The sequence below is a fragment of the Chrysochloris asiatica genome, unplaced genomic scaffold (genome assembly GCF_000296735.1).
Source record: "Chrysochloris asiatica unplaced genomic scaffold, ChrAsi1.0 scaffold00101, whole genome shotgun sequence".
Classification (NCBI taxonomy): domain Eukaryota; kingdom Metazoa; phylum Chordata; class Mammalia; order Afrosoricida; family Chrysochloridae; genus Chrysochloris; species Chrysochloris asiatica.
Genome location: NW_006408619.1, coordinates 10,518,566 through 10,530,796, shown reverse-complemented (window position 1 = coordinate 10,530,796; position 12,231 = coordinate 10,518,566). Strand labels below are relative to the sequence as shown.

The following is a 12,231-nucleotide window of genomic DNA, read 5'->3' as shown; positions in this document are numbered from 1 at the left end:
AAGCCATGCTCCAGGACATTTGGATCTATCCAGCCCAACATTTACCTGGCCCCTTATACAATGGCCCTGAAGTTCATTGCCCTTTGTCAGAGTTCCAAGTAGCTATTTCCTGTTCATATTCCAGGCCCATCACTTCTTCCTATTCTAAGGCGGCTAATAAATAGGTAAACACAAATCCAGGCAAATCTAAATACACTTGTCTAGCTGTTTTCACATGGCATTTCCATAAAGGTAAGGTCCTGGCTCAAATTCTATACAGGAAGTTCCCATTGCTGTCGAAGAACTCCCGCCCCCTCTGCACTATTTTGCTACTGAAGTTCTGATCACTCAGAGCTCTGGTCTTCAACTCCTCCAGCTTCTCATCATGTAGCAATTCAGGGCTGCTAATACCTCTGGTGCCCTTTGGCAACTTCCCCTGTTGATTCAAGGATGCAGCTACAGGTACAAAGTTCTCTTTTACTCCTTCCAGGCTCTGGATTCCTTCATTCCTTTCCTTCTGTCTCCTTGGTGTATTTATTCTATGAGTGTTTGGTTCTATCACTTTCAAAGCTGGGCTATGACTCTGGCCTTTGGATGAGTCTTTAACCCTGGGCATCAGCAAAGAGCCTGATACAGAGCGGCCTGCAGAGAGTGGTTCTGTGGTATTCCTAAGGGCTTGAATCTGCTGGAGTGAATGGGTAAGTCCAGCTTTCTTAAGAACTTTTTGATCCTGCTTCAGTTTTTGCTCCAATGTGGGTACAAACTTGCTTTTTAAGACTCTTCGGATCACATCAGTGCTGACACCAAAGCCTTCAGCCAATCTGGGAACTGTCCAGGACTCTGCAAATTCCTTATGTAAATACCTATGGGAAAAGGAGCAGGTTTTCAAGTTGTAAAGAAGCCTCATATCAGAAGACGTATGGCACTACTGACAAGCAGGTGAGCAGATGGGGACTTGGAAAAACTGCTACAACAGTGTATCTTGTGTGAGTTAAAAAGACTGCATTTCATACTGTGTATCAACAGCAACACCTAACCACTCTTAGCCAGGTCACTGTTTTACACCAACTAAATTCCTTCTGGATACAATGGCTCTGTAGGATAAGCACTGGACTGTGAACAAGGTCAACAATTCAAGCCCACCAGCTGCTCCATGGGCGAAAGAGGCGGCTTTCTGCACCTGCAAAGATTTACAGCTTCAGAAACTCTACACAGGGTCGCTCTGAGTAGGACCCATATTGATAGCACTTAACAACAAATTCCTCCTACTGGTCCTACATTAAATATTGGGGATGTTGAGGGATATCCTATTCTCCAAAGAGCATGCTATTTGGTGTGGAGACCAACGCATTATCATAATGACACCTCTGTAAGCAATACATCAGAGAATGCTGCGAGAGCATTCAGAAGGGAGATCCAGAGAAAGGCAATCACAGCACTTGCTGCTTGGTCTAGGAACTGCTTCATGTCCAAGTACAGCTGATGTAAAAGGATGAGGAGGAGTCACAAGCTGACATAAGGGCAGAGAGAAAGAAAAGACTACTACTGGCGGTCGAGTGAACAGAATGTGAAATCAAGATGCACATTACCTTTGTTGGGAGAGGCTCAGCTGTCCGACAGCTTGAGGACAGAAGCAGGATGTCATTTCTTAACCTCAAACACCAAACCCACTGTTATCTAATCAATTTGTATGGAATTTACAAGAGTGTAAATTTTATGGGAGCAGACAGCATCTTCTACCCTAGAGAACTTGGTAGGCTTGAACCAGTGACCTTGCAGTTAGTAGCCCAATGTCTTTTTGTTGTTAAGTACTGTGGAATCGATTCCAACTCATAATGACCCTGCACAGGGCTTCCAAGGCTGCAAACCTTTACAGGAGCAGAAAGCCTCATCTTTCTCCCACAGAACAGCTGGTAGTTTCGAACCAAGGTCAGCAGCCAAATTTGTAACCACTATGCTACCAGAGCAGTCCAGTGTCTTAGGAGCTTGGAATTTATCCCAAGACTACAGGGAACCAAGAAAGAATTTTAGCAGTGGCATTTATGAGCACATTTTTATTTTGAAGCTAGTTCTAGTGATACATCCTCAGCAGCAAGAATGGAGACGGGAACATAAGGCAAAAAGTCATCCAGGAGGTCTGAACTGAGACAGTGCCAGTGAGAACAGAGGAGGAAAGAGAATTGACAAATATATATGGAAGTCCAAATAGTAAAACTTAGTAAGGAATTAAATAATGAAAAATGGAGTGTAAATTGAGGATTTTTGCTTGGACAGATAGTGGAACCATTCAGGGTTACAGGGAAAAGAGCAACAGAATTAAACTGCTAGGGAACAGTGATGAATTCTATTGTGTACAGATTGTTTGAAGAACTCTGTGACATGCAAACAGAGACATCTTGAGCACAGTTGAATATATGGATCTAGAGAAAAACATGGATTGGAAATGACAAGATTTATAAATCCTAAACCAATAGGAATGTGGTAGAAGTCATGCTGGATTAGGCAAAGAAGTATGCAGAGTGACGTAATAAAACCTAGGATATAACCCTTTAAAAATGAAAACAAAAAACATCTTCACAATACTTTACATAGCAGTGAAAAGGAGGTCCAGGAAGAAGACTGGGAAAATCAGCCCTAGAAAGAGAAAGAAATCAAGAGAATGGTTATCCTAAAGTTAAAAAGAAGAGAATTTTAAAAAAGTGGTCTATAAGGTCAAGTGCTGCAAAAATGTTAAGGATAAAAATGAGACATCAGTTGAATCTAGCAAGCATCAAGGAAACAATCAGTGGAGAGCATATGAAGAAAAAAAATAAAAAAGAAATAAGCTAGAGAGCCAGCAGGAACAAGAGATTGAGGCAAGGCCCTAAGCTGACAGATAGGGGTCTCTAAGACAGTAGATAGAGATAAGCATTAGAACATAAAGAGGATTGGTTCTAGAAAAGCGAAGGGCCACCACTTTCCCTAAGATGTGAGTACATAAAAATTGCGAATAGGTGAGGAGGAAGACCAGGAAGCTGAAAGGGTTCTTGCCTGTCTGTTTTTCTTTGAAGTGAAGGAACATTTACTGACCATAAAAGGGGGAGAGGTGTGATAGGTATTTAGTGGGAAGGTTTGAGAAAACTGGTAAGACAAGAAAGGGAGATGACTGAGGGCCTATGAGAGTTGTAACAGGCTCACAAAATCCTGACTGGCTCTAAATATCCCCTTTATTCTTCTCAATTCCAAGGTCATTCTGGTAAGAATGAAAATTGGAATATAACTTATAGGGGGTTAGCAGTACTTATCAAAATGGTCAATCCATTTGCCCCCTGATCTACCTTACAAGTCCTACTTCTGGGAATGTATACAATATATACGAAGGAGCTTCCAAGAGTTCGTGGAAAAATTTCATATCTTTTCAATCTAGTTTTCCACGAGCTTCCATATATTCTGGGTACACCTGGCAGAATGATGTATGTACAAAGTTATTCACTAGAGTATTATTTGTGAGAGCAAGAAAGGAAGTGAGTATCCACCACAAAAGACTAAATAAACTATGGTTACTATGCATCTATAATAAAAATGAGCACTCTTCTGAAATGAAAAGAACCATAGGGCAAATTTATGTGGAAAAAGCTACGTACAGAACAATAGTTACAGTATGTGATGGTTTGTGACTATTTCAGATCAACTAAATATGAGGATGCTTCAACAAATTGGTGGAAAAACGGAGTTAAAACATAATAGAAATTTTCCATTAACTTTTTGAAACCCCTGAGTAGAACTGCCCAATAGGGTTTCCACAGCAGTAATCTTTGCTGAAGCAGGGTACCACATCTTTGTACGATGGGGTGGCTGGTGGGTTCAAACCACCAACCTTTCAATTAGGAGCCAAATTCTTAACCACTGCATCACAAGGTCTCCGGTTTGTGACTTCTTGTTAGGTGCCATGGAATCGGTTCGGACTCATACTGTGACCCAGTATGGGTTTCCGAGGAGTGACTGGTGGGTCTGAAAGCCAAACTTGCAGTTAGCAGTTCACTGTTTATCCTACAGCAGCTCCACACCAGGAAAAAACAGGTGAAAGAAAATCCTATAGTCATACTTGCTTATATTTTTGTATTTGCATAAGGAAATCTGAAACGCACAAATAAAATGAATATATTTAATAAGAGAAATATTAAGACTTTCCATTTATATTGTTTTACTTTTGAGCCATCTGTACGGTTAAGCGCCCACGAGTTGGTTCCAACTCAGTCACCCTGTATTATGTTTCCAAGGAGCAGCTAGTGGGCTTGAACTGCTAACCTTGTAGTTCACAGTCCAATGGTGATCCTACAGCACCACACCAGAAGTTATTACTTATTTTAAAAAAACAACAACAACAAAAAAACCCACATATAAACAAATAAAAATCTAAGGGGCAGATTTTTTCCCTGAATCTTCCAAACGTTACAATGTATTCAGCAGTTAAATGATGAGATTTCTGCAATTTACTATTTAAAAATTGCAGCCGATGGGGGGGGGGAAGCTTAATATGTCAATATATAATTTTCAGCAAAAATGAACTGAATGTGTCACAATGTTAGAAACTGTTCAATCTAGATGAGACTTTTGGAGGTTCGCGATTGCTGGAATTTTCCACGAAAAAACAAAATAAATGGAAATAGAAGACCCCAAAACCCTTCGCGGCCGTAGCCGCGGGGCCCTTGCCCTCCGAGCCCCCGGCCTCACCGGATCTGCTCCAGGGCTTCCCAAGTCAGGGTCCGGGGCGGGGCGCCTGACGCCTCCAGCTGCCTCCGTACTTTCTGGAACCAGATGGCTTTTTTCTGGCGTTTCAGGGCGCTGAGGGAGAGAACCAATAGCAGAGGCCGTGCGTGGAAGCACCCCAGTTGGTTGGAGCGCCTCAGGCTACCTCTCGGGGCGCCCAGCCCTCCGCTCTGGGGAAGTGAAGGGCCCGCGGGCCATGGCTGCCGGCCTGAAGCTGCTCAGTCAAGTCCCTGCAATCTAACACTTAGAACCACCACGGCCCAGAAGCATGCCGAACTCTAAACCGGGGACGAAATACGGAAGATAGCTGAACACCTGCCCCTGCGCCCCAGACAAGGGAGAACGAACTAGGGCCGCTGCGGAGGCGGCGACGCCCGGCGCCAAGGGGGCTGGAGCGCCGGGGCGCGAGGCCCTGCTTCAGGCTGAGGGCCCGGGAAGGAGCAGGTACCTCTCCACCTCCTGCAGCTCCCGCTCCTCCGGCTCCCAGTCGGAGTCCGGGTCCGGCTCGCGGCCGACAGGTCCTGGGCTCGCCACCCCCCGGGTCGCAAACCCACAGCGGGCCACAGCAGCGCGGACACGCCCGCCCAGAAGGCTCAGAGCGACCGCCATGACAACAATAGCTTTCCACAGGCGCGCGACGCGGCAGTATCGGAAGTGAGAAAGCGGAAACGGAAGTACGAGCGGTCTGGTCTTTCCTGCTTCCGGGTGAAGGCGGGAAGTCTGGGCTTGACGTCAATAGCCCGCCCTTCCCGGAAACCCTAGGGCCAATGAAGTGCTGGACGAGTCAGGAAAACAGCATAGAACTTTAATAAAAAGACAAATTGCCAAGAGTCGCCCCTGCCCAGCCCGGCTTGTCGGTCTCAGCCATAGGAGCGGGCAGGGGTATCCTGTGGTCTCTTGACACTCACCTTCTTTGCAAAAGACGTTTCTTGTTGCCCGGTATGACCTCCCAGCCCAGGGCTACACCCAGGGTTCAGACCCATCCACCTAGCGATAAACCCAGGATAAGGCTTGGTTAACGTTTAGATGAGGACTTGGCCGGCCCTGTTTCCTCTTCATCTTTTCGTCTTTACCGATCCCAAATAATCTTAGGGTGTAGAGAGTCTTGACATCTTTGTGTTTTGCCTTATGCATATGAGGGTTCCTGACCAGGGCTTTTCAAACGAAAGCTTGGTAGTCTTTCATGGAGCACAGGTCCTTTGCCCCTTTGGAAACCTGACTGGCTTCTCCAGGAGTGGATGCCTGACTGGCTTCTCCAGGAGTGGATGAGTCCTGGGCTAGCTTCCTGCTTTTTACCTGTGGTGGCTGATGTTGAGGATTGCACTGGAACGCTGCAGCAGGGGTGCCGAGGCAGGGCACAAGGTGAGCTCCGGGTCATTTCCTGCCCTGCGCACAGAGTCTACCATGGAGGGCAGGGTACAGCCAGTCCACGAGTCCCTTGCCACTCTTTCCGGGTGCAGAAGATAGCCCTGCTTTGGGGTTAAATTGGGCGGCACTGATCCTGTCAGGGCACGGTTTATGGCTTCTAGTCTTCTGCTGGCTTGTCCTTCTGCAGTGGAAACATGAGCCTCTGAGTTGGTAATCACAGAAGAGGTTTGTCTCATCTCTGCCCCAACTGTGGCCCAACACAGAAGAATGGCATCTCCTGCCTGGGAATCCAGCATCTTTACCACTCTGCATGGCAAATGGTGGGCTTACTTTTTTATTTCCTTGTTAACAATTGAGTGCTGGAATTGTATTTCTGCTGTTTCTATCACCAGAGTCTAGTAGGAAGTAACCAAATGGGTCCACACCTTCCCCATTCCCTCACTCCTGGAAGTGCTAGATTTATATTCTGGGACATCCTAGCTGCAATATTTACACAAGTGAAAGTGACCAAAGCTACTTTTATATACTTACGGCTAGTGAGCCCGATTCTGGCCCTGGAAAAACAGCGCCTTCCACGTTTCATTGATGGTGAGCAGGGCCCCTTGGCTGCTACATCACCTATCCAGTTGAAGTTCTTAGGTTGCAGATGGCACCGGGAATGATGTGGAATTGCAGTATCCATGCTTGGCAGTGGCCCTAAGATCCTGGGGATCAATTCATGGGGCCGAACTGGATGCAGGAAACGAGGAAGGCCCTGCTCTGTGGCGGCTTGTTTCAAGAGCACCAATGGGACCAGGCTCACAGATTGCAATTCTTGACTGCCCAGCCCGTCCTGGTGAAATCTAGGCTAGAGCAGAAGAGTAGCCCTTTACCACATTTCTTGTGAGGTTGGATGGAGTTTGGAAGAAATAGGGAACTAAAAAAGTCTCTCCTAGGCCACAGGCCGTATTTACCCATTTACTCTTTTGGGGTCAACAAAACAGAGAACCTAGATGGATTTGCTACTAGTCCAGGGAATAGTGAATGCAGCAGCTGTTTAGTTGGCCAGAGATTTGTTTGCATATCTCCCATTAGAACCCGAGCCCTGGTAGTGCTAGGGAGAGAATTACACAGAAGCCACTGAACAGGGTGGTGGCCTTATTATTTGTCAGTCATGAGTTTTGGGTTATTGTGAAACAAGAATATACAGAGGAAATCTCTTTGCTGGATGTCATTACCAAAAACAAGGCGCTTGGCAGCAGATGCAAAAAGAACTAACAGGCCCTCTCCCTAGGCCAAATATGCATTGCTTTCCCAAGTCCCTCCGCCACATACCATCACATGAGCCTCCTTTGATGTAACCACCACCATGTGCCAGTATCATCACAGCCCTTGTTCCTTTGTATTGTGGGGGGCTGCGTAGGGACCCTCACCCGGTACTCATGAAGCTTTTTCTGGCCCCTGTGGCTGGGATGCAGCATGCGGTTAAGCTGCTCTACAATACCCAGGCTTCGAATGAGATTCTCCCTTTGTAGCAGGCACTTCATACGCTCTAGCTCCTCCTCTTCCACAATTTCTTGAGGCTGCATGGTGTCCAGGTGGACTGTTCCTTGTAGCAGCTACAAGGAACACAAGAGATAAATGCAGGATCTCCAAGGATGAGTCCCAAAGCATCAGCAAGGATGGCTACACGACTCTTGCCCCCTCTACCTGTGTCCCTTCACGGCCTTAGTGTACGCTTCCCACATCACTCATCCTCTGCTACTCCTGACTCTGTGCTACCCATTCTCTCACCTCCTGTTCCAAAAGGTCAGATTCAGTTTACTGATTGGGCACTCATCTCTCTTGTGCAAGAAGAGATGGGGAGAGCAGACAGAAAGGGGCAACTTGGACATTGGATACCCAAATGGGGAGGGAGGGACTACAAAGGCAAGAAGTAACTGGCTTACAAGCTTTCAAGAGAGAACCTAGAGCTAGGGGGCATGGAGGAAGGCAGAATCACCAGTGAGTACTATCCAATTTGTCTAGGTGGAGCTGATGAAATGAAATACAGATGGGTAACGTGCGATACTGTAGTGAATAATGGTTATCAAGACGGACTGTGAGTGTTGGAAATGCAAGGGTAGATGTTTTGTAGCAAGGAAGAGAGCGATTATTTCTCCAGTCTAGGAGCGGAGGTCTCTGGGACCACCAACGGATAAGAGCTGAGAACGGGACCCTACCCAGAGAACCGGGGATGCCTGAGATAGAGACAGAGATGGTGACATGGAGGGATGAAGCAGCTGGGGACTTTGGATCCAGAGAGGGAAAGGAACTGTGGTCTGAAGACTGAGGGGGAAAAGGGGAGGGTAGACCACGGGCTTCTAGGATATGCCTTTGGGTCGGAAGACGATACATGGAGGGGATTGGAACCATGGCAATGTAATGATATATGATGGAATGAATATGGAACTGAGGTTCTCTCATGTAAACTATCATATAATTCACAATAAAACATTAAAAAAAAAAGATGGGGACAGCAGATTCCCTTTTCTATAGTACCAACCCAGTTTCCTGCAAAACAGCAAAAGCCACAAAACCCCTGACACCTCTTTTTCCTGAATCCGGTTTCTGTAAGCCAAGTGGGTGGAAAGGCCTCCAGGCCCCGCCCTGGGTCGGCTCTTCTCCCCTGCTGATTCCCCCTGGTTCTGGTCTTTGTTTTCCTTTCTCTTCTTGTTGTTTGAGGTCTCCTGCTGTTCTTGCTTGAGGCGGATTTCTTCCAGTTGCTGCCTGGCAAGACACAGGAGCTTCAGACACTGGAGAAATTGTGTTGGGGAGGAAGGGACATGGAAAATGGGCTTGACAAAGAGTAGAAAATTATTATCTGTTCTTGGGACTGATGGAAGAGGAGTAAAGGGAAGATGGGAAACCTCCAAAACTGAAAAAGTCACTAGGAGCCTAGTAGGTTACAGCTCCTCTCTCTTCTAGTGTGTGGCCCTGGTTCCACCCTACTGTGGATTTATCCCCTTACCCAAGTGGTGGTGATAAGTGCAATCAAGTTAGTTCCGACTCAGGGGCTCTGTATAGGTTTCTGAGGAGCGACTGGTAGGCTTGAACCACCAACTATGCGGTCAGCAGTCCACGCCATGACTCCACTACCCAAGTGTACAGAGAGGAAAACGAAGTCCTGGTGTGAAGATTTAGGATAAGCATTTGACTGCTAACTGCAAGGTCTGTGGTTCAAACCCACCAACAGCTCCTTGGAAAGTCTAGACATGGTGACTATGAGTTGGCTCCGACTTGACAGTACTTCACAAGAACACAAGTGTACAGAGAGGGCAATGCATGGATTTCAGGCCTAGGTCCTGGAACAACGTACCTGGCACACTCCTCTCTAGCCTTGGAAGCAGCAGTCTCCTGGAAGAGGGAGCCATTGTGCTTGAAGAAGGGTGCGTATTTCTCTGTATCGGATCCAGGGTAGATCCGCCGGTATCCCCCGAGGTGGGAATCCTCATACCGCTCCTGGTCCAGTAGTGCCGCCCGTGATGACTGAATTTGTTCTCGCCTGTGGAAACCAAGCTCAGGGTGAGTCCGATGAGAAAGGTGAGTAAAGACAGGCAGGCTGGCTAAGGAGCACCTCCTGCTAACTCCCTGGCCTTCAGGGCTGTAGCACAATCTTTTTAAGTTTCTGGTTGTAAAATTAATGGGAGGAAAAGTAAAAAAAAATATTGCCGCTAGGTTCCAGTTTGTACATACACAGGTTTATTGGAAACAAAATATATTTAAAGACGTCTCTGTGATCAGAGGATGGTTGTAGGCAAGTTCTCTCATAATACACTTGTTTTAGTCTCGTTAATGTGCCTTTAAAAAAAACAAAAAAGATATTCTGTGCCATGGGAAAAAATGATTTTGAGGTCAAATTTATTTTTGCATTTTTATACATACTTCTCTGGTAGCGTAGTGGTTACCAATCGGGCTGCGAACCACAAGGTCAGCAGTTTGAAACTACCAGCTGCTCCACAGGAAAAGATGAGGCTTTCTGCTCCTGTAAAGATTTACAGCCTCAGAAACCCTGTGCAGGGTCGCTGTGGGTCGGAACTGACTCCATGGCACTTAACAACAACAACATGATAATGTTAAGAAGCTCTGGTAGCATAGTGGTTACAAATCGGGCTGCTAATCTCATGGTCAGCAGTTCGAAACTACCAGCTGTTTGTGGGAGAAAGATGAGGCTTTCTGCTCCCGTAAAGATTTACAGCCTTGGAAACCCTATACAGGGTTGCTATGACTCCATGGCACACAACAGTAACAAATGATAGTGTTGGATATTTTAGTCATCAGAAAAGAAGACTCTTTTATCTCTGTACCTTAAAAAGCATGTATGATGGATCAGATATCATTTCATTACACATTGTTGTTGTTGTCAGGTGCCATCGAGTCGGAACCGACTCATAGCGACCCCATGCACAGCAGAATGAAACAATGCTCGATCCTGGGCCAACCTCACCACCGCTGCCACCCCCGAGTCCATCAATGATGCCACCTGGCCGATCCATCTCGTTGGAGGTCTTCCTCTTTTTCTCTGACCCTCCACCCTACCCAGCATGACATCCTTCTCCAACGATTGTTTCCTCCGGACTACATGTCCAAAGTAGGAGAGACGAAGCTTAGCCATCCTGGCCTCCAAGGAGCACTCTGGCTGCACTTCTTCCAAAACAGATCTATTGGTTCTTTTGGCAGTCCATGGCACCCTCAGTATTCTCCTCCAACACCACAACTCAAAGGCATCAATTCTTCTACGATCCTCTTTATTCACTGTCCAGCTTTCGCATCCATATGAGGCTATTGAAAACACAATGGCTTGGGTCAGGCGCACCCTAGTCCTCAAGCTGACATCTCTGCTCTTCAATACTTTAAAAAGTTCCTGTGCAGCTCTTCAATACTTTAAAAAGTTACTATGTCATTACACATAGTAATATGAAAAGAAAAAGAAAGGCAAACATACTAGGAGACCCCAATTTAAGCAGGATAGAACCTGAAACAAACCATTTAGGTTCTCAATCCTGACCACAAACATCATATACTTATAAAGTTAGATTTTTATTAGATTGATATCTTTGTTACATCAGAATCAGCACCTGACATGCCTGCCTGCCTGCCTGCCTTCCTTTTCACAGACTGTGGGATTTGTCAGCACCATGGAGAACCACTGTTTTCTCTCCCTATACCCGCTAGCATATAGGAGCTCTCACCCAGGAAACTGACCTTGTCTAACATTAGATGGAACACATGGGTCACCACCAGCAGTTGTGATCCCTACCATCACTTAGTAGGGCTAACTTTCTAATCCCTCATTAAAGTGCACTAATATCAAATTTTTATCAAAACAAATGGCTATCTTCCCAACTCATTCAAGCTTTGCAACAGGTTTATAGGAATACTGCCCCATATAAAACAACTTTAAAATGGATCAATTGTTCTAAGGAAAGTCGAGAAGACATCAAAGATGAATTCAAGGTAGACAGTTCAGCTCAGAAGATTATGACAACTTTTTTTGTATTAAGAAAATCTTAATAGATTTTCTTGAAGGACACACAAGGACTTAATATGAGGAAGTCTTAACTGAAAACTGCACTGGTGAGAAAAAGGCCAGGAAAGTTACACCATGGAATTTTTTTCCATCTCAATAGTACATCAACTGATTCCTTGAGGGTTGCAAAGGTTGTCCAATAAGAATTTTATTGGGGAGAGAACAAACAAGATGGCAGATCGGGTGGAAGTGCAGTGAGAAGCTCCGTCAGCAACAACACAGAATACCGGACCAAGCAGGCTCAGGGGATGGTGCCAGAACCATCTCTGAGCCACACATAAAGGAATATTTAGAAGGTTGGAAGGCGTACAGCTAGGGAAATTTGTAGCAGAAGCAAGAAATCCATTGCTTTCCAATCCAAGATGTTCAGCTGCTCCCGGAGCCACTATCTTGGGCAGATGCCTGACAAAACCTTGGAGATAAAGGTGTGGACATTCTTTTTTTTTTTCTTTTATCTGTTCATTGGTCTCTCACTGCGCATCTCCATTCTGGTGACTAGAGGGGGTGCCTGAGCGAGTGGACACACCACCCCCAGAGGGTTCTACTACGCATGCACATAGATCTTCTTGTAATTTAAAGTGACAGTT

General features: G+C 45.9%; 2 protein-coding genes across 2 annotated transcripts in view; both read right to left on the bottom strand.

Annotated features, from left to right (window-relative positions):
- Positions 1 to 244: 244 nt before the first annotated feature.
- On the bottom strand, positions 245 to 5,337 carry NGRN (neugrin, neurite outgrowth associated). Its single transcript, XM_006867134.1, has 3 exons — positions 5,177 to 5,337; positions 4,693 to 4,803; positions 245 to 842 (listed from the first exon to the last, which is right to left on the bottom strand). The coding sequence occupies exons 1-3, from the start codon at positions 5,335 to 5,337 to the stop codon at positions 245 to 247; spliced, it is 870 nt and encodes a 289-aa protein (XP_006867196.1).
- Positions 5,338 to 6,020: 683 nt separating this feature from the next.
- Positions 6,021 to 12,231, bottom strand: part of TTLL13 (tubulin tyrosine ligase-like family, member 13) — a 23,393-nt gene continuing 17,182 nt past the window's right edge. The window contains exons 10-14 of the mRNA XM_006867180.1: positions 9,434 to 9,619; positions 8,664 to 8,844; positions 7,509 to 7,694; positions 6,628 to 6,928; positions 6,021 to 6,277 (exon numbers count right to left, since the gene is read on the bottom strand). Coding sequence (XP_006867242.1) covers positions 6,021 to 6,277; positions 6,628 to 6,928; positions 7,509 to 7,694; positions 8,664 to 8,844; positions 9,434 to 9,619 — 1,111 coding nt within the window. The remainder of the gene's footprint in view (positions 6,278 to 6,627; positions 6,929 to 7,508; positions 7,695 to 8,663; positions 8,845 to 9,433; positions 9,620 to 12,231) is intronic.